At 42.6% G+C, this 21,251-nt stretch overlaps 1 protein-coding gene across 13 annotated transcripts in view; it reads right to left on the reverse strand.

The window, feature by feature from the left end:
• tenm2a (teneurin transmembrane protein 2a) overlaps window positions 1–21,251 on the reverse strand; it is a 215,016-nt gene that overhangs the window by 4,426 nt on the left and 189,339 nt on the right. For 12 of the 13 annotated variants that reach the window (XM_087798487.1, XM_087798478.1, XM_087798483.1 and 9 more), the window contains 18 exons: window positions 20,431–20,550; window positions 17,308–17,569; window positions 16,772–17,039; window positions 14,273–14,416; window positions 13,131–13,380; window positions 12,971–12,991; window positions 12,674–12,903; window positions 10,604–10,758; window positions 10,207–10,308; window positions 9,785–9,958; window positions 7,702–8,345; window positions 6,756–6,931; window positions 3,878–4,113; window positions 3,503–3,799; window positions 2,004–2,561; window positions 1,663–1,932; window positions 1,186–1,596; window positions 45–155 (listed from right to left, as the gene is read on the reverse strand). In XM_087798487.1, coding sequence (XP_087654613.1) covers window positions 45–155; window positions 1,186–1,596; window positions 1,663–1,932; window positions 2,004–2,561; window positions 3,503–3,799; window positions 3,878–4,113; window positions 6,756–6,931; window positions 7,702–8,345; window positions 9,785–9,958; window positions 10,207–10,308; window positions 10,604–10,758; window positions 12,674–12,903; window positions 12,971–12,991; window positions 13,131–13,380; window positions 14,273–14,416; window positions 16,772–17,039; window positions 17,308–17,569; window positions 20,431–20,550 — 4,429 coding nt within the window. The remainder of the gene's footprint in view (window positions 1–44; window positions 156–1,185; window positions 1,597–1,662; window positions 1,933–2,003; window positions 2,562–3,502; window positions 3,800–3,877; window positions 4,114–6,755; window positions 6,932–7,701; window positions 8,346–9,784; window positions 9,959–10,206; window positions 10,309–10,603; window positions 10,759–12,673; window positions 12,904–12,970; window positions 12,992–13,130; window positions 13,381–14,272; window positions 14,417–16,771; window positions 17,040–17,307; window positions 17,570–20,430; window positions 20,551–21,251) is intronic. The other variant, XM_087798488.1, reaches the window with a different exon arrangement.

Here is a 21,251-nt window from a genome sequence, read left to right on the forward strand (position 1 = left end):
TGGATTGAAGCTCCGAGCGGCGGCTTCGTCACGACGACTCTTACTTGTTTGATCATCTGTCCGTTGCTGCTGAAGACAGCCAGCGGTGTCCCGGTGTTGTCGGACGCGATGTAGTATTCCTCTCCGCTGCTCACCTCCATGGCAAACAGATGGCCCTGATAATGAAAAACAGCAAATCAATTTATTCTTTCCACTGACGCAGCGGCCTCTGACAGTCACATGACAAGTGTCCATATAATCTGTCCTGTGGTCGACGGAAACTAGTTCTTGCTGCGCCACAAATAAACTGTCGGATCTGATTGTAATGTTTAGTAAATTGCAGGCTTGGAATGATACAATTTTTCATTGTTTGATGTGGTTAGTTTTTTTAAAGTTTGATACAGGAGGGAAGAACAACCAAAATAAAACATGTATTCATTAGTTATACTTTTGTAATAACAATACTATGAATAATGCTACTATATAATAACAATAATACATTTTATTTAAAAGCCCCTTTCAAAGCTCTCAGGTCACTTTACTAACACCAAAAACAAACAATAAAACCACATAATAAGAGGCTTCATTGTAAAATCAACTAAAAAAAAAGGTTATGTGTAAATATGTTTTTCAATTGTTGTGTTTTTTTAAAAATAGCATACAAACTGTTTATGTGAAAAGTGTAAATATAATTTCTGTAAAAAAATATTTAACCTTGAATCAATACATTACACTTTCCCCTTGTATTTAGAAAAATAAAATCACATTATGGTGTGTGGATGAAAGACATAGAGAGATAGATGGAAGTGAGATGGATAGAGAGAGTGGAATGGAGGGGCAGATAGAGAGAGAGAGAAAGAGAGAGAGAAAGAAGGAGGGTGGATAGATATATATAGAGGGGATTGGAGAGACGGTGGGTGAAAGGAAGGAAGGTGGGAGGGAGGAAGAGAGTGTCCTCATCAAGGTCTATTTTTCTTTGGAGCCTTAAGTGACACTAAAAACAGGAGACCATAATAATCCATCCTTTGTTTACAGGTTGACATTGTGATGAGAATAATATATTTAAAGTTAAAATGATGTTTTCATGTATGTGTGTGTGGCACATCTCTGGAAACGGTGAAGGATATTTAATTAATTAATAAGATTCCATGTTAACTGTGACTTTAGGTCTGATGTTCTAAGGGAGATATGAGTGTTTGTTCTTACCTGCAGGTCGTAATACATGGAGGAGATCTCTGAGCTGGAGTGGTTAAAGATGTGCGTCACTCTAGCCGGATGGTTGAGGTCGGCGTAGAAGAACTGCAGGTGTTGTCCCATGCTGTTCTTGGAGGAGACGCGGCGGCCGAGCCCGTCGTAGTGGTACACCACGCTCCAGCTGTTGGGGCCTCGATTGTAGGCCCTCAGCAGCTGCCCTTTGGAGTTGTAGTCGAAGATGTCGGAGCCCCGCTGGCTGAGGTACCCGTCCTCGTCCACCCGGTACTGGACGTCCCCCAGGCGCGTGATCCGGTCCCTCAGGTCGTAGCGGAGAGGCAGGATTCGAGCGCTGTTGCCGGGGTTCAGCAGGTGAAGGTTCCCGTTCAGGTCGTAGCTGTAGCGCCAGGTGGACCAGTCGTTCACCTGGAATAGAGTCCACGGATTTCAGAATTGAGCGACCGGTGAGAAGAAACCGTCTGGAATATTCACCTTGACCCCGCTGAGCTGGCCGTCTCCATCGTAATCGTAGCGGTACTGAGTGGTGTTGGCGTACGGCCCGATTTTCAGCTCCCTCTTCACCACCCGTCCCATGCTGTCGTACTGCACCGTCATCCAGTACATGAGTGACCGGAAGATCTCGTACTGGACCTCCTTGATGCGACCGTGGGTGTCGAAATGCTTGCTCAGCGTCATCACGGCCGTGGTGATGATTTGATTGATATCGTAATAAATGACCCCGAACTTCCCAAAGTGCTCCACCTGTGGGTGAGAGAAGAGTGTGAGCGAATGAAAGGAAAGGAAAAAGAGGATAAGTTAATCAATGGTTTCACCTTCCCGGAGATCTCGTCGTATCTGTAGAGGTCCACGGGCAGCGGCGTCTCGCTGATGACCGGCTTCATGCTGGCGATGCGAAAGCTGTTGTCGTGGTAGGTGTAGTCGAACCTGGCGTTGACCATCCCCTCCTCGCTGAAGCGGTAAATCTGCTTGTCGATGAGCGGGCCCATTTTGCGATACCGTATGGTGCAGGAGAAACCCCCGCTCTGGAGGTTCACCATCTTCAGGACGCCGGCGGTCTCGTCGTAGCCGAACGTGACCACGGTGCTGTCGTACACGATCTCCGACAACTTGGCCAGCTTGCCGTACTTGTAGAGGACCCGGCGACCGGTGCCCAGGAAGTAGGTGGCCTGCGGTCGGCCGTCCTCGCTGAAGTCGTGGATGATGGAGGCGTTGCTCTCCGGGGGGTTGTAGGTGTTGCGGATGTAGCCGACGGACACGTGAGTGAACATGGTGTGCCGGGCCACGCTGGGCATGGTGACCGCCGTGACCCGGCCCGAAGCGTCGAACTCAAACACGTACTGCCTCTGGCTCTGCAGGAGCAGCACCATGGACTGGAAGGAGGTGAAAAATAGTTTAGATTCCGGATGACAGTGATCAGGTTAGGAATCTGACTTCAACCTGTTACTTAAACAAAGAACAGAAATCAGATCTGGGTTAAAGTCCCACATTTTACTTGGATAACACAGAGTTTACATGTGTGTCTGAATTCTTTGTGAAGCACTGAGCTGTTGAGTCGCTTTGAAATCTTCATTCCAGTTTCACAAGTTATTGTGAGTATTTACAAGTATTTATCCTCGAGGTCCATGTTTACTCCTTCAGAGATACTACAGCGAGAATTCTGACCCGCTCCACTAGAAGAACTTTCATTTCCCCGATCCTTAAAACTCTTCACTGGCTTCCAGTTTCTTTCAGGATCAACTTTAAAATTCTGGTTCTTACTTTCAGAACTATTCATGGTCAGGCTCCTCCTTACATCACTGATCTCATCCAGCCTTACACCCCAGCTCGGGCTCTGAGGTCTGTGGATCAGAATCTACTTATGGTTCCTCGCACACGGTTCAGGACCAGAGGAGAGAAATCCTTCCAGGCTGTTGCTCCTAAGCTTTGGAACAATCTTCCTCTCTTTTTTACGCTTGATGGAATCCACTGACTCCTTCAAGAAACATCTTAAGACGTTTTTATTTGTTCAGGCTTTTCCTTGATTTTCTGGAACTCCTGTTGTGTTCTCAGTTTTATGTTGACCTTTAAAGTATATACTTTATTGAGTATTGTTTTGATTGTTTAAGCGCTTTGTGACCCTGGTCTGGAAAAGCGCTATATAAATAAATATTACTTACTTATTTACTTACTACCACATTCCTCTTTCACACAGGCAAAATTGAAAGTAAATTTGACAAACATACTTTAGCTCAGGATTTTACCATCACTTTTAATCAGTCGTACTGTGGAGTCTTCAGACATGGATGTAACAAACGAGCAGGGCATTGGTTACCTTGTCGAGGTAGCTGTAGCTCCACACCTTGCCGTCCACGAACGATCGGGACAGGATGCGTCCCTGCGAGTCGAACTCCGTCCTCTCGCTCATGCTCCCTCGCTGCAGACCCACCAGCTGCCCCGTGGACGAATAGGACACGTTGACGACCGCGAGGCTGCTGCTGGGCAACCACATCGCCGGCCGGCCCTGGGCGTCGTACATGATGCGCAGCGTAAACTTTCTATGGTCGTCGTAAATCTTCTCCGTGCGCGTGTTGCGGTCAAAGTCAATGGAAAGGAGGTTGCGTCCGTGAGCCTGGAGGTAAAAAAAAACAACAACAAGACGATTCAGCGATACGTGAAGCTTTTAAGTGCTTGCATTTTATCTACGCACCCGCAGTTTCCTGCCAAACACGGTGATCTTGCCCTTGGTCTGCTCCTTACGCAGACGCCATTCAATGGAGTTCAGGCCATTGTCGGTGGGCAGGGTGATGTTTCTGCGGCCGATCGTCGGGCTGACGGATCCGGCCAGGATGTGCGGCTCCGTGTGGAAGCTGATGCCCATCCCGTTGGCGTACATCACTCTCAGGGTACCATTGTTGCACAGCTGGTAGCTGTTACGCACTTGATCTGGGAGGAGAAGCATAGAGACATGTTTTAAAGACGCATCATGCAAGAGGCTGTAACACATTTTAAAGCTATTTCTGTTTAGTTTTATTAGAGTCACAACCTCTTACAACAAAGTTTGATATGATTTACTTGTTGAACAGATTTTCAGTAAAAAAAAAGAAAATAAATGATTGTTTAAATCCCCTTGTTTTCTATTCCAGCAACTAAAGTCAATTAGATAAAAAAAATAATAAAAGTCAGGATACATTTTTAAATTTAAAGACATTTAACAATGAATGCACATGTGTCAACCAACTGGCCTGAGGGTAGATATCACATCAACATAACAGGGTTTATAGGTTATTTATAAAGTATATATATATATGTATAGGTATAGGTTTATATTTATTTTTAGGTTTCTCTCCCTGATTAGCTGGGATAGGCCCCAGCACAACACTGCCGGCCTCATGTACTAAGAGGTCGTACGCACAAAAAACATGAGGACATACTTTTCCACGTCAAAGTCCATATCTAACAAAAGGAAAAGACCGTTCAAAAGGACTTCCCGACAAGTTTGAAGGGGGCGTACGTCCTTATTTACTGCCCAGGTGCATGTCAGCCTCACTAGTCATGTTGGGATGTTCACATCAGAGTTATTTTAACGATCAATATTGATCAAAAACTAACACACACACACAAGTGTTTGTAGTTACACGAGTGGATATTAAAGTATTCACAAACTTATAAATATGTTCTCATTCACTAAACTGATGATCTGTACTTATTGAATATTGAATATTTTAATCTGCTATTTCATGCTATTCAGAAAAAATTGAAAAGAATTATAACTTGCTTTTATAATATAATGAACAAAAGGATCAGCGTCTGATCGCTTCAAGTCTTCTGTACAAGAGTCACAGACGTTCTTGTGAAACAACATCCCGTCAGTTTACTCAAAGTGAAACTGCAGAATGAAAGCAGCTAAAGCAGGTTCCCCTCATGTGATCATGTGATCGGAGAGATTTCCTTGAAAAAGACACTTATATAAATAAATCGTCACATGACTTGTTTATTTGTAATTTGTAGACAAAACGCCATTATTTCATAAATGTTATAAGAATTTGCATTTAATTCCATATTGACTGGGATGTACAAAGGAAAAGTGCTTTAGTTCTGTGCATGCACCCACAGAATTCATATATCCCAAAATTTATGTACGTGCACTATTTTCTGGATTTGAGTGTTCAACCGTTTTTAGTAGAAAATCCACAAACTTCTTTGTACATGAGGCCCCTGGTAACAGCCAGTACTTGTATATCTTAGACAGCAAATGTGTCAGAAAATGCAGAGTGAAATTGTAAACGACATCTTCTCCACAAACACGATCCTCCAGGCTCATGTCAATGAGCATCATATCATTCTCTTTAAACATCCACGACTGACCCGACTGTATTCTGCCAGAGAAGATTGTCAAATGAACGCTGTCGTCTCTTAACAATCGGCCCAATCTCTGCAGTTTAATAAATCAATCTCGGACGCAGAAATGGAAGCAGATAAGCCGGTTCTTAGTGCTGCGGCGGAATTTTTCCGTCCGTCTGGAAGCCGGCGTATTAATCACAATGAAGCGACCGTGGAGCGAGATTGAAATAGTTTCCCGCTCAGAGATGTTTGACGGATACGGCCAGGAGCGGATGCTTTAGACTGACGAAAGGTGAGGGGGATCAGACGGCGTCTCCAATCCGAAAGCCCCCTCCATAAATGACAGTAATCCATAAGACCAATTTGTAATAAAGCTCCCGGCACATTTTAACAATGCCTCAAACAGACAAGTGAAGCTTTTTTCCATTGACTTGGCAGCAACAGCCTTAAGATAAATCTTCCACGTGCTCTCTGTCTGAACAACCTCGTAATAAAACCAAAGCTAGTGAGAAAGAAACGGGAGAGAGAAATGAGACCTTGAGGGCCAAGGAGAATTCACTGTGCGGGAGTTAATGAAGAGAGCGAGAAGGAGCGGGAGAGAGGGAGATGGTTAAGTGAGTATGTCAGCAGAGAGCTGTCCTGAATCCCACACAGTGTGCTGGAAATCTTAAATGACTTACAACGCTGTGAACAACTTTCGCCTCGTCCTCCCACAACGCAAGGTGGATCACTGAATACATCTCACTCCCGGTGTGGGATTCGGATTTATAGCCCCCGTTTGTATTCATGCTCCTGTCACTTTACTCTGGTCAGAGGAGGAGAGACAATTACTCTCCGTCCTCCTCCTCTTCTCTAAACAGACAAAATAAGCTAAGGGATCATGGGAACGGGTTGTCGGCTGTATTTGTACGGCTGCATCCGTGTGTGTCTGAGGACAGAGCTTGAGGGATGAGGAGGATTCATTTCGTGCGAGTTAATGAATTTCACTGTGGCGATATTCAAAAGCAGGATAATCCCAGTTGGGATTAAACAAGCATATATTGGTAATTCAACTCCACGAGAGGAGGGAGAGAGAAGAGGTCCGAAGTGGGTAGAGAAGCAAAGTAATCTCGCGGAGCATGCACATAACCGAGGGAAAATTACAAGCCTTTCAATTAGAGTTGGCTGCATACTGAGCACCACAGGGGGGCGCAAGAGTGCTTGAATATTAAGGAGAAGATGGCAGACTTGAGGAGGGGGGGTACCTTGCACCACGGTGTACGACGCCTCGACCGACGAGAGGTTGGTGATGACGGTGACGTCGTCGTCTCGACTGGAGCTCTCAATGTCGATGTTGATGGAGCGCTCGATCTCTCGGTGGAGGCTGGTCACCATTCCCGTCGGGTACGTGACGTTGGTCAGACGGCCTTCGCTGTCGTACCTGGAGGAGTCACATTCGAGAAGAAGGTTTCAGGACAATTACTCAGTTGACATTCCATTTTTCCTTTAAAGGACACCGTTTCTGAGTCACAGTCCTGAAGTCCACCAGATGGCGCTCTCTGCTTTATAATCTGTGGCTCTATTTAACAGAAAAATGAGGACACTGCTGCACAAATTATATTACTTTCTAAACTAGAAGATGTTTTTGAATATTGATCAATAATTTTCTACTAGAAAAAACTACTTAAATTAAGTAAATAAATAAAGTTATCATTCTGTTTTGGTCCAACTTTACAAAAACAAAGCCAATGGAAATCAATTTGCCAGAGCATCCCTCAAGCAATATTCATCTTAAATTTTGTGACATAAAATGAGCCACATATTGATCAAAATAACATTTAAGAAGAGACGCACAAATTCATATACTTTTAGGATGATTGGACTCTTTTGTGGTAAAATAAACTAATTAAAGCCAACGTATTTTATATACTTTATATTTCACTTAAAAACCTAAAGTCCATGTACATATATTGTACATGTCATTTTCTTTTAAATAATTTGAATAATAGACAAAAGCAGAATCAGAATATAGGATTAGAAATGTGTGTTATGTGTTCGTTCACGCTTGGAAACATGACAAACACTAATAAAATATATATATTGAAAAAATATCAAGTCGGCCTGCAGTTCTCAAAGCCAACACTGGGGGGCAGCAACACACTTCAGAAGACGGGGTGAGTCTCATGAACGCTAAGGATAACTCAGACTCACCTGTAGAAGGTTGTCCATCCTGTCTCATCCGCTTTGGTTGCCAGTAGACCCGTGTTGCCGGTGTAGCCCATCAGCGCTACCTCCTGCCCCATGGCGGAGACACTGCGAAGCCCCCCAGTCGGGTCCAGTCCCAGGGTCACCACCTGGTTCTCCGGTAGGAGCACCAGCCTGAGGAGACCAGCTCCTCCCCCCTGACCCATACCGTCCCGCCTCACTTTCAGCGTGTTGTTGCAGTTGTCCACCAGGCTGGTCAGCTCGCCGTCCGGACCGTAGGTGAAGTTGAAGAGTGGCTCCCCGGTCACCAGGCTGACGGTCTGGATGTGCTGGCCCTCTCCGTTGAAGACGTAAAGCTCCTGCTCACGTGGAGACGCCACCTCGTACTGGGCCCCGCCGGAGCCGCCGAAACCCACGTTGGAAACGGCCGGACCGGGTCGGTTCGACCGCACGGCTCTGATACGGATATTGTTCAGGTCCGCGATGAAAAGGGTCCCGTCGGGGGACACCGCCAGGGACGTGGGGGAGTTCAAGCCGGCGTCCGGGGCGTAGCCGTCATCGCCGAAGAAGCAGTTGCAGTTGACGTCGTTCTTACAGTCGCAGTCCGAGGCGGCGCCGGCGAGCAGGGAGATCTCCCCGTTGGTGCTCACCTAAACACGGACAGAAACACTTTTTTACTGACCAAAGACAAGAGAAGTTTTTCCTCCTTTGACGACAATGTTGTTTAAATCTCTGCCTTTATATTCCGCCGGCATCTCCTTAATGGATGCGGCTGTCAGACGAGGCCTTGAACTTGAACCCCTTGCTCTGAAGGCCGCCGTCAGCATTATGGTCAGCACTCCATTTCTTCTTTTGGACTAATCTCACGCCGAGTCAAGAACACCAGCTTTGCACCTTTGTTCTGCCACCTGATCCCAGCTGTTGGAAGCATCTCTCGGGTGAGAGGCGTAAACATTTCTACGATGATAATGACGACTCTAAAAGCTCTGCTGAAGGTCGCAGGTCTGCTGGTCTGCCCTTGAATGCAAAAAACCTCCGGAGAAAGACGCTTAAACATAGTGTCACAAATAATGTTATGAAGGAAAAATGAACTAAGGACACCTCCTTAGTTAATGCTGTCTTAGAAATTCAGACCATCAATTTTTAGATTAGAAGACAAGAGGTGACAGAACACATTTTCACAAAATATTTAAAAGTGGTTGAGTAAATAAATTAATCAGTAAAACATCTTTTTTCAACCTGTGCTGGGCTTATGAAGCTTTGCGAAGCATCACCCACTCGTTCGGTAGAACTCTCTGCTCTATAATCTCACTGGCAAACTAGCAGTGCCACCTACTGGGCTCTGAGAAAAATCCAAAGTACTTCATGAAGCTTTTTCAGACCAGTTAGTGTTGAGTTGATGAAGTGTCATGAATTTATTTTTAGTTCTCAGAAGGGGGCGCTCACAGTTGTCATTCAAATCATTGTTCAAATCCAAAGCTCATACAGGAGAGCGCCATCCAGTGGGCTGTGAAAACCAGAACACTGTTTCATGAAGCTTCATCAGTCCATCACCACAAAGAAAAACTTGTTTCTTACCTTCATAACAAAAGCTACAAAGCCCAAGATTTGTCTCAATCAAAACTTATCTTATTCTACATTGTGCTTGTTACAAGATCATTTCCTCTTCTGTAATCAAAGACTTTATTTAAACCTACAGCATAATTTGAATGAAAAATCATTAAATATAGCATAGATAAGTAAAAAAAAAAGAGTGAAGAAATAATTAAATTTTTTGCAGCAAAACCTCATCAGTGTTTTGAACTGCAATGATCCGAATACATCAAAACTAATCTACATTTTGGAGTTCACACACACGAGTTAAACATTCTAATTATTTACTTCTTAGTTTCACACTTTCTTTTTTGGAACCTTTTTCTCTACTTTGTCACATGTCAACTTATTCTTTTCGTGTTAAATATAGATCTTTATTTTTAATTAAGTTTTTCATTAATAATTGTATTCTTATTTATTTATTCTTCTATTTACACACAATTTTTTTTCAATTTAATGTCTTCAGTGGAAAAGTAGTTTAAACATGGCGACCTACCTGTCGCACTCTGTTGATCTTCTTCTCGTCCGTCTCTGCGATGTAGAGGACGCCCGTGTGTGAGAGAGCGATGGCGGTCGCACTCTCCAGAGCGGCGTGAATGGCCAGTTTGCTGAGGCTGTAGTCGATGCCCGGAACCTGGCAGTGCATCGGTCGACCCGCTATGATGCTCACCTGTGAACAGACACCACATATTTAAAAAAAAAAGGTGCAAATTCATTTTAGTGTCTTGGAACTTTTAATAGGTCCAGAGACCGGTTTATCCAGCTAATTAATCAAAAGGGTCCCTACTAGAACTCATGCGCTAAAAACTTTTAAATTGGCTTGCAGAAGTCTAATTGGGACAAAATCCTGTCAGAACCTTTAAGGGGGGCGTACACTCTGAGGACATGTTGTGGCGCTCCACCTCATCCGGAACCAACCTGATGATTTTCGGTGATCCTCAGGATGACATTGTTCTCCAGCACGTAGAGGGAGTTGTCCATTGGGTTCACCGCCAAGTCCGTGGGCCACTCCAGTCGGACCTGCGGGGCACAGGGAGAAGTTTCGCACGCCGCATTATTAAAAATGAAGGGAGCAATTTGACAGCGCGCCAAGGCTCAACTAAGTTTCCGCCTCATATTTCTTTAGTGTCTCCAGGCCTGTTTTGATCCCTTCAGTTATCCACGGGATCGTTAATCCCGCCCTAAATCAGTACATCCCTGACCCTCGCCTGGCGGCTGTCCACACAATTGTCATAGCTCAGCACTCACAGAGCAGTTAGACCCTCCATCCATCATTGCGAGCTGTTCTTCTTCACCTCCACAAAAAGCGTCTTACCTGGCTGACGTCCATGCTGGTGTCGCAGCTCAGAGGACGCACGGCCGTCAGGTCGTTTGCCCCCAGCAGAGTGGAGATAATGCCGTTCTGGTCAACCTTTCGGATCATGGTGGCATCCACGAAGTACATCAGCCCATTTTTATCCACTGCGATACCTGTCAAAGCGGAGATGAAGCCCATGAGTGACGACTCATAACTCATAAGAATCCCAGCATCCCATAGACATTCCGAGTCAATTAAAGTGCTCTCCTTCCGCCTGCAAAAAGTGATAGCAGCCCTGACAGATGAATTGCTCAATGTTTCATCGACCGGCAGGAACAGAGTGATGGAGCGGGCATGATCTGTTGGAGAAGTGTTAGTTTTGGTGAGTCATTGGGGTGTACAGGCGAGCCGATGCCGCTCCCGGAGGACGGCTGCTGCCTGGAAGGAGTTTCGCTGCGAAGAGAAAAAGTGTCACTTGACATCATCCATTCCACTTCCCTTTTCTTTCACTGGCTGTCGGAGTTTCTTCTCTCCCTGCCAGTCTTTTATTCATCAGTAACATTTTTATCTGAAAACTAACAAGTAGTGTGACAGGTGTTTTCCTTTCCTTTTTTTTTTTGTTCTGGAACAAAAACACATAACAATAGTGGATGCTGTAGCGGAGAACAAAGTCAAATAGATGAACGGATAAAGAAATAAATGCTCAAGAAGCCTGCTGAAAAAAAAGAGACTTTTTTCACAGTTTTACAAGTGGAACGTGTCGTTCATTAGTTAGAATACCAAGTCAAAACACTTTTCTTTTTAAAGCATGACATTTTGAGGTTTCCCCTGCACTGTTTAAGTTTCATACCAAACCCTTTATCAACTAATTTCAACCTGTTCAATTTCCCTTCAGTTTGTGATGAAGTTCAATTTGCTACTTCAGTTAACGCTACATATTTATTTTATATATATTTTTGTACCAATTAATAACCACTTCTTTGTAATTCTCCAGCTATTTGAAGCAGAAATAGAAATAGAAAATGATTTTAACATTTAGTTTAAGACAAACTGAAAGGAAAAAAATGTATATTTGTTAAAGTGAGAACGATAAACAACCATGCTGCGTTCAAATGACACCTTGCTTGAATCAGAAAACTTTTATAGTCAGGAATTCTTGTGGTCGGATTACAGAATATAAAATGAAATAATATGAATAAAATAAAAAGAGGTTAACACAATAAAGAAATAACACAAAATCCTGCATCAATCATTTTTTATCTGAAGGCAAATATATATGTGATATGTTGTCTTCTTGTTAGCTAGTTATGCTAAATGAAATTAGATGTTTTCTGCTTGGATTTATTTAAATGTTGTGTTGAAAATATTTCAAGAATTATTTTCTTTTATTGGTTACAAACTGACAACTGGGAAGGACTCTTTATTGTTACTTTTTATTTTTAGAGGTTCATTAGAATAACTAGGACAGTCCTAAATTGTCGCCTGAGCTTGACCAAAACACAAATGAAGTATATCATGATGTCAGAGTTGATCTGTGGCAGACCAGAGAGAAAAAGGGAAACTTTCAGGAGAGACCTGTCGATAGGAATGAGCTCCTGTTAGAAGTTAAAGAAGCTCAGGTTTTTCATGGGAGGACGAGATTAGAAAAGAAGGACGTGAAGACAAAAGAGGTTTCTCTAACTCTCATGATGCATATATTTTCATGTGGAACCGTGACAATGAGACATCCTTGACAGTTTGGTGTCACAACGCCCCGACGTCCAATAATGCAGAAGAATAAAGAGATTGAATTAATTTGTTTAACATTAACCTGATTTACAGAACTGCGTCTGTCCTGCTTTAGTTTTTCGCTTGGTGCTGTATGAATAAAAAGCTCTTCTGATAAAGAAAAATTAGTACTCATTGTGCTCTGAACTGCTGAACTGTGCCTCTCTAAAAAAGTACAAATAATGAAAACCATTAGCTGTAGTTATCTCTATTCATCATCTGATTGCACAAAGAACAAAGGAGCACATGAGAAAATACATAAGCGTAATAGTTTCTCTAATCATGAATACGGACGTAGTTAACTGCTGATAAGCGACTCACCTTTGGGGCTCATGAGCGTAGCCTCTGTGGCTTTTCCACCGTCGCCGCAGCGCTCGTCGAAGGGCAGGCACTGCTCTCCGGTCCCGGCCACAACCTCGGCATTGTCTGAGAGTAGCCGACCGCCTGTCAGGGAGCGGACGCGGTAGATCCGCCTGGAGTTGGTGTCTGAGATGAACAATGCTCCTGACACCGGGTCCACGGCGAGGAAGTACTTATGAGTTGGGTTGTTACTGCGAAAAACAAAATAAATCACTGATGAGTTGAATACTACATTTGCATCAATCTTTGAACACTCACCTGTGTCTGAAATCTTTGTTCCTGGAGTGAAGGGAAGAGAGCAACAGAACAGCATGATCATTCACTCTCCATTAATTGGCACCTTTTTATTTAGCAGGATTTTTTTTCATTTTTCTCCACATCTTCAGCGAAGGAACACACTGAATATACTTCTTCGTACCTTAACTCAAGGATGCCAGTTGTATTCATGGATGGGAAGACCCTCCGAATAAAGTTGAGGTCGCCGACATAAAGGCTGCCATCAGTTCCCATTGCCAAGGCCACAGGTGCCAGCAGCTTGTTGCCGTCGGCGAGGCCGTTGCAGCTCGGGCAGGAGATGCTGCGTCTGCGCCCGTTTCCCATGACGCTGATCATGACTGGAGGTTGAGTCGTCACAAAGATGTTTTCCCCGCTTCCCTTATGAAGAATGCCTGAGGAAAAACACGCAGTCAAAGTTTAAACATTTGCATTTATTTTGAGACAGAGACCATGATTTGGGAAATATAGAAAAGGATGAAATGCATTCACAGATCATAAGCATCAAAGTATTTATATCATTAATAAACTAGCACATAAACTAGGTATGAAGTAATGCTATTAAATGGAGAAGGAATGAGAAATATGAAAGTTGGGCAAAAACAATAAGAACTTTTCTTCTCTCTGTTCCTTTTTATTCTTTATTACAGTTGAAAACTGTTTGGTTACAGTTGAAAACCATTTGATTAGAGTTGAATATTGTTTAATTACAGTTGAAAATGGATTGATCACAGTTTTAAAATCTGTGAATAAAGTTTAAAAAGGTTAGATTACAATTGAAACATGTTCTAATTACAGTTTTAAAACATTTGATCAAATTAAATGTTACATCTTTGTTAAAAGTGTGCGATTGTTTGAGTATAATGTATAGAAAATAAACATTTTGCGCGATGTTGTATAAAACCTACAAATATACTGTACAATTGAGTGTAAATTGAATATAATACATTTATAATATATTACCAAAACACAAGAGTTGGTGTGAGTTATCACTGAAGCTAGTCTTCCTACATATTTCCTAAAATATGATTCCCATTGCTCATGCAACACAGACGGTGAGTGCACATGCTTATCTCATGTGACAGGCTCAAGGTGAGACAGTACTTTTTCTTCCAGTGAAAATCTGCACTGACAGGTAAAAAGGTATCTCCGTACATCAACCACAGGAAGGCACACTGTGTTCCTACATCCCCCCGACAGCAGCTAAATGTCACCTGGACAACCGTGACACTTCTGCGTGTAAGGAAGTTGTCCGCTGTAAATAAGTCATGAGGTGTGCGTTCGTACCACTGCGTGTGTTGAGTATGTGGTGTTTGTCGATGGACCAGCCTCCCAGATTTGTTGGGTCCAGTTCATAGCCCTGCAAGGTAGCAATTCGCTTCTCCCAAAGAACAAGACTGGCACAGGACTCGTACTCGTAACCCACGGAAACTGCCGAGAGACACAGAGAAGAAGGGTGTCAGTGTATAATCATACGTTAGAGTTTGATAAAAGTGTGATGCGCAGAGAAGCTAGTTAGCGTCTGCAGGAACATTTGCATTAACACCCGACTAACACGTTCACACTCGACTGGATCAAACAAGACCTTGTTAATTGGACTGATTGCTCAGAGGACCCCTCAACCTTCAGGCCGCATCGTTCTCTGCTGCGGAAATCTTCCACGTCGTTTTTGTTGAGACTTGTCACGGGAAGATTGATCATTATCAGTCGCACCGCGATGCGTGGCGACACCCAATTTGTACCAGGGGGGTGCTATCATGTATACTCTTTTTTGAGAGGTTTTGCAGCACCTTTTTCTACACCTGCAGCAAGAAAGTACACCTGCATTCGTTCATTCACTGCATTAACAAACAGGTAGTGTTTTAGTAAAGCTTGGGTGAGAGGTGCGAAGTCATTCTGAAGAACCTGCAAGAATATATTTTGTATTTCCATTGTGTTTATTCTTGCTTCATGATTAAAAAAATACCTTCTATCTAGTCTTAATCCTTTACGACACTGGTCATCAGTCAACCTTACAAATTCAAGACATCACTTGTTGATTCATATTGATATAAGTGGTTTTAAGATGACCAATCTGCCAGTTTGTTTCAATAACACTAGTCCTATTTACGGTCAACAATGATAATGTCAATAGCTTTTCCTACCCATTTGTACCCATCTTTAAGATTGAATTACTCTGTAGATCAGGGGTTTACCATTCTAAAGCCCCCCAAACACCATCAGCCTATAACCGCTTCTAGAGATATACAGAAACATCAACTTTTGGAATGTATTTTCTTACTTTTAATCACTTTACATTACTCTACATGTAATATTTGTGTAGCACTTCAGGCAAACGTGGACATTTTTCTTTATGACTGTTTAGCCATACTTGATTTTAGATTGACCATAAAATCGTAGCGTTTTTCGTGGCAGGGCCGTGTAGTTGGTTTTCTACTTCTACTTTCTAAAAACCTGTCTATTTCATGCTTACTAGCTCGCTACAAGCTACTTGGTTATGGGCACAAACAGCCAGGTTGACACAAAATGTGACATTATAACAGGTGGTGTATTAGGGTAATTCGGAAACTTGATAATTCAAATTCCAAGTTATTCGCAAATGTTTAAAAAAAAAAAGTTCAATATGTTGTATCACATAATATTAAATTCCATTCTACCCTTTCCTCCAATTTTGATGCCCCCCTAGGGCCCCCCAAGGGTCCCTAGCCTACTCCCAAACGACTGCAGGAGACGACCTAGATTTGAAACCTTGGTCTTTTGAACTCCCAAACCTCGACACCAAAATGTAGGCGCCTTGTTATCCAATTCTCACTCCAGATAAAGGGTGTGAGCAACATGAGAAAAGTCAATCTCTAACACCAAGAAATATATTGCTGTGGGCTGCGACATGATAAATCGATATTTGACCAGAATAAACTGATCCACGCATTCATAAGTACAGACTTTAGTACAGCCAACCCACTTGTGAACGTTAAAGAGCTGGAGAAAGTTGTAGAATCTCGAAGATTTTAGATGAAGATAGGACTTTTTTTGATGTCGACCATAATTGATCTTGTTAGCTCACAAGGAGCTCTGAAGTGAAATATGCATGATGTTTCGTGAACCAAGCATTTGGCATTCTCCCAGGGTTTCCCCGGCATCCACATCACAGATGGGAAAACCCAGGGGGAGCTTTGAAACGTCTCCTCAGTTGTACTTGTGTGAAGTGGCAGGGCGCAAGAGTTCTTTGAACTGGATATTTCTTCCTCGTTCCTCAAGCAGGTCATTCTTTAAATTTTTATTCAGACCCGACTCCAAGCTCCGTTGGGCTTAAATAATTGAGATATTTTGTTTGTCCGTGTCCGAGTTATTGTTCCTAAAGCAATATAACTTTTTGATTTGATACTGGTCTTACATCCCAGACGTCCACTGCGTCCGAGGCCTGACTGCTGTTTCGGTCGACAGCCGAATGTAATATCGTCGGAACTCCTCCTCGCTGCTGCCAGAGCTAACCGCTAACTCACTCTGATGGTTAATAACCCTTCACCGTAGTTATGGCTGGCTGACCAGAGTACACGTGGCCTCAGTGAAAAATAGACATTTGAAAAAAAAAAAAAAATCCACTTAACTGTGGCCAGTTGATGGAGGTCGGGTTTCTGGTGTGTAATCTCTCCTTCAAGCTCCCTAATTAACACACTCCCTCTGTCATAGCCGGGGCTCCATTACTGGTAAAGTTTCTAATCTTCTCAGCGGGGAAAAAGAGCGTCTCTCACTGCAATGCAGCTCTGCCTTCCATCCTTCACTCACCTACAGCCTGGGAGAGCCCGTAGACCCGCTGCCCGTAAGCGTCCGTCTTATCCCAGATGTAGGTGTAGGCCAGGTTGGGCGAGGCGTGGAACCATTTCTGGAACAAATGCCCCTCCACCGCCACCATCAGGTGAACCTTCAGCAGGCCCATGGAGACGGCGGCGGGAGTCATCAACACTTTGAGCAGGGAGCGGTAGCCCTGCGTCCTGGAGCTTAGGTAGCAAAGCTTTAGACTCGTGCCAGGAACCTCGATCTGCTCATGCAGCACCTGGAAGACAAAGAGAGGCGATGACAAGGGGAAGGGATTAGGGGGGGATTAGAGAGAGAGGGGGTAATGAGGGTCACGCTTCCACTGACGGCTGAAGGACAAAAACGGGGGAAAAAACAATGACGAAATAAAGAAATAGTAAAAGAGGGGGATAAGGGAAGGGACTATTGAGGGTAGAGAAAAGCTACAGAATAGAGGCACAGAGAGCGGAAAGTGAGGGGGGGCCGTAAGAAGATTAGCCGGCAGCCAGAGGTCAGTGGTACTGCACCTGTGTCTCCGGTACGATGGGTTTCTCCCCTGGTTTGGAGCTGAAGAAGGAGGAGAGAGGGGATGCAATCACAAGAGGGTCAGGCCTGACGAAGCCGCTCAGGTCGCAGCCGGGGATCGTGTTCTCTTCTGTCTTAAGCACCAGAGTGTCCATAGCATAAAACTGGCTCCAGGGCAGCCACACGGTGCGCTCCTGGCTCAGGAAGGGGGCGCGTTCAAACCGCAGGGTCAGTGACGCACCGCCGTTTGCTATCAGGTCAAACCTGGAGAGGTTTGCAAGAAGAGGAGGGGAATGAGGTTCAGATGGCGAGAGCTGTGGTAAACAGTCTTTGTTAGTTCTTCCTTTCAGTCCCTCCAGGATTTTCAGAACATTCACACATTCCCCCGACGAATACAGCTCCACAAATTCTCCGCCACTCTTATCCTCGCGAAGATAATTTGCCGCTCAGAGAAAAGAAGATGCAGCAAGGTGACTTTGACATTTGCCACTTTGTGTTGGAGTCAGTTGATAGACATGGAATATTTAAACGTTATAAATTATTAAAAAAATATTAATATATTTTCTTATTATTCATGTTTTTATTTGAATATATATATATATATATATATTTTTTTACATTAATTTAGTTGGTTTTATGAATGCCAAAATGTCAATCATTAATAAGACAAATGAGGAATCACAGATTACACCATGTAAAGTAAAGAAATTAATTAAAAGTTTAATTTAGCTCAATATTAATACATTTTCAAGAGTTTAAAGTTTAATTACTCTAAAAAATAATTATATAAAGCATAATAGGGTCGATAAAAGATAATATGAAATTAAAAATATCTAATTAAATCATCGTAATAAAATAAAAAATGCAGGGAAATTTGAGTCAAGTAATGAATATATTTATAAATATTATTCTGAGCTCTAATTTCAATCAGAAAAATGCAAACCCATTTTACTCTGGAATGCTTAGCAACAAAAATCGTGGAGGGACATCCACTCAGACACATTTGAGCAATAAAAACTGAATCAAATCGATAGTTAACCCAACAAGTCTCGCATCAGATCAATAGATTTTGAACGGTCCATCTGTGTGTTAATGACTAGAGCAGACTCTCATATATCATGTGAGCACTTCAGGGACACACTGGAAAACAACATTCATCAGAACAAACAAGGATCATTCAAGGACATCAGAGCGCCATCCGTCCACTTGACAGTTACGTGGTCGGGGCCCCTGAAAAAACAAGGTGAAGCGCCGTGATGTGAGAAGATCCGGCGTTCCCGCCTCAGCCGGAGCAGAGGAAGCGAACTCTGCAAGGAAAGCGGCAGGACACACCTGAGTAATAAAAAATATGGAAGCCGCAGACAATAACAAGATCCAATTAAATTAATATCTGAAAAGAACATGTTATGGATGACAGCCAGAACCTGGATTTTCAATTTTACATGTTTGGGGGGAAAAGTGAGCAGAGAAGTCAAATTAAAAATATAGTGCTGGATGAAACCTCCGGGGCTGTTAGAGACAGAAAGAAATTCAAGATGTCAGATTTTTTGGTTCCTTCAAAACACGGGCGAGGCTGAATATATTTGACAAACGCTGGACGGATGTGTTTTTACATGGACAGCAACAGATTTAAAACTATTTTATTAAAAAAAAACAAACTTCTATATAGTTTAACCTTTGTGTTATCTCAGATGTGTTTGAGGTATCCCTTGTGTTACACAAGGGATACCTCACAACACATTTGTTTTTCCGGCCTTCAGGTCACCTTGACCCTGACATAACACAAGGGTTACAAATTTTATCTTATATTTACAGCATTTTATGAAATGGTTGCTCCTTATTTGATTATTATTTTTCAACAATTTCTGCTGTTTTTCGGATTGTTCAGAAGCAGTGGCTCTACTCCAAGTCTTCATTGGTTGACTGAGCTCCTAATCGTGATGTTGCCAGCATTTCTTCAAGCTGGATTCCGAGGCTCCAACACTAACAACATCCATTAGAAAGATCCAAAAAAGGTATTTAGAGTTGGACCACGTTGCTGTGCAGCTGCTAGGTTAGTTAGAGGTTAATAGCCTGACGGGTCAGATCCGATGAGGTCGTGGTTGGAAGGCGCACCATCGCGGACAGCACTCACCAATCTCAAATTAGGCGAACGTCCAGGCAAGAAATGAGCCTAAAATGGACCTTCTGTCCACATACCACGGTTGTCTCACCACTTGCACTGAGATGACTAACAGAATCTTACACACGGCACATCAGATTGAGCACATTACGCCAGACCACCTGCTTTCTATTAGGACCCTTGATGGGAAATAAAATTTAACTGAAAATGTTGCTTAAGGATGTGGTCCATCCATTATCTTACTTATATTAATGATCTTTCTGTCTAATCTCAGAAAAACAGGGGGAGAAGATGATTTAAAATTATGTAGATAACTTTAGCTAAAAATCAAGTAAATATTGTTGGATCGTATTACTATGTTCAACATATAAAAACACATTTTAAAACATATAAATAAAAATATTTTTTTAATGAATTATAAAGAATGAAATATTCAGCAAATAAAAATTAATTATGACATATAAAATATTTAATGATAATGTATTTGAAAAAGATATATACATAAACATTTATTAAGCCTCGGGCCAAGGGTCTAGGTGACCCGACTGCCCGAAAACAAATGTGTCTGTGATAACACATTGGCAACCACTGAAGCATGAAGACCGAACAACAAAGAATTGACCCATATTTGACCCAAACAGCTTTTCGTGATTTTTTTGGAATGCTTGTGAAGAAATTGAAAATGAAAAATAAATGAATAAGTGCATGAATAAGGAGGATTGTGTTGTTGTCCATGTACACATCTCAGAGAAAAACACAACACAACAAAAACCTGAAGAAATAAACACGTACATCCCAAAATACACAACAATTAACAACAACTTTTTTTTTGGTCTTTTCGTGTTATAATCAACTAAACATGCCTTTGCACAGTATCTTCTGTGCTTTCTCTGGGGATAATTAAAACTTTCTAATCGAATCACGTCTAATCTAATCTCTCTAATGTGATCTAATCTAATCCAATCATGTGGTGTCATTCAGTGAGCAGTGCTGTTGTACATACATTCCATCCTGCCGAGTCAGCGTGTATCCATACTGCGGGTAGTTGACGAAAGACACGTTCACCCCCACGAGCGGGGTTCCGTCCGTCGTCAACACCTGACCCCGGATAAGAGACGCCAAACTGGGGGGGTAAGAGGAAGAGAGAAGAAGACAGGTGGAGTGAGAGGTCGGTCTTCCTCTCTGTTACTAATCTGGTTTGATTCATCTCACCATCCTTCAATCATTTCATTTGCCCTTTCGTTTATTGCTCTGGTCTTCCACCACTCATTAATTAGAAACAATCAGCAGCCCCCCCGCCATCCAGATTAGCTCACGTCAATCACGTAAACTAACTATGACAATGCAGATGTGCATGCGTGAGTGTGTGTCGCGTCTCACTGAGCTGCTGTAATTGAAAGGCATTTAAATATTCCACGGTATCATCACTCAGAGGCTTTATTGTCTTTGAAACATCTGATGTCTGTATGGATGAAATCAATTATGTCGATTGATCAAGTTTCTTTTCGGCTTCAAACACGCACTGTCCTAGTTATTAATAACGTCTTCTTTCTTTTCTTTTGTGGTGCATGGACTGAAGGCTGACATTTAAGCAGAAAAGTTCACCTTCTTTTGAAGCAAGCGAGCTGGAGGTGGATTTAAGACCAAATTTATATGTTTATTTTTACATTTTTAAGCTTTTTATTAAGTCACAATAGCTGAGTTTTTAAACCGTGAGGTCTCTGTCTTGACAACATACCCCCCGATTAAATTTAAATGCTATCACTACACCAAGTTAAAATATAAAATAAAATGATATATATAAATGTATAAAATATAACAATA

This window comes from Callionymus lyra, chromosome 9 (assembly GCF_982586985.1).
Source record: "Callionymus lyra chromosome 9, fCalLyr1.hap1.1, whole genome shotgun sequence".
Classification (NCBI taxonomy): Eukaryota; Metazoa; Chordata; class Actinopteri; order Syngnathiformes; family Callionymidae; genus Callionymus; species Callionymus lyra.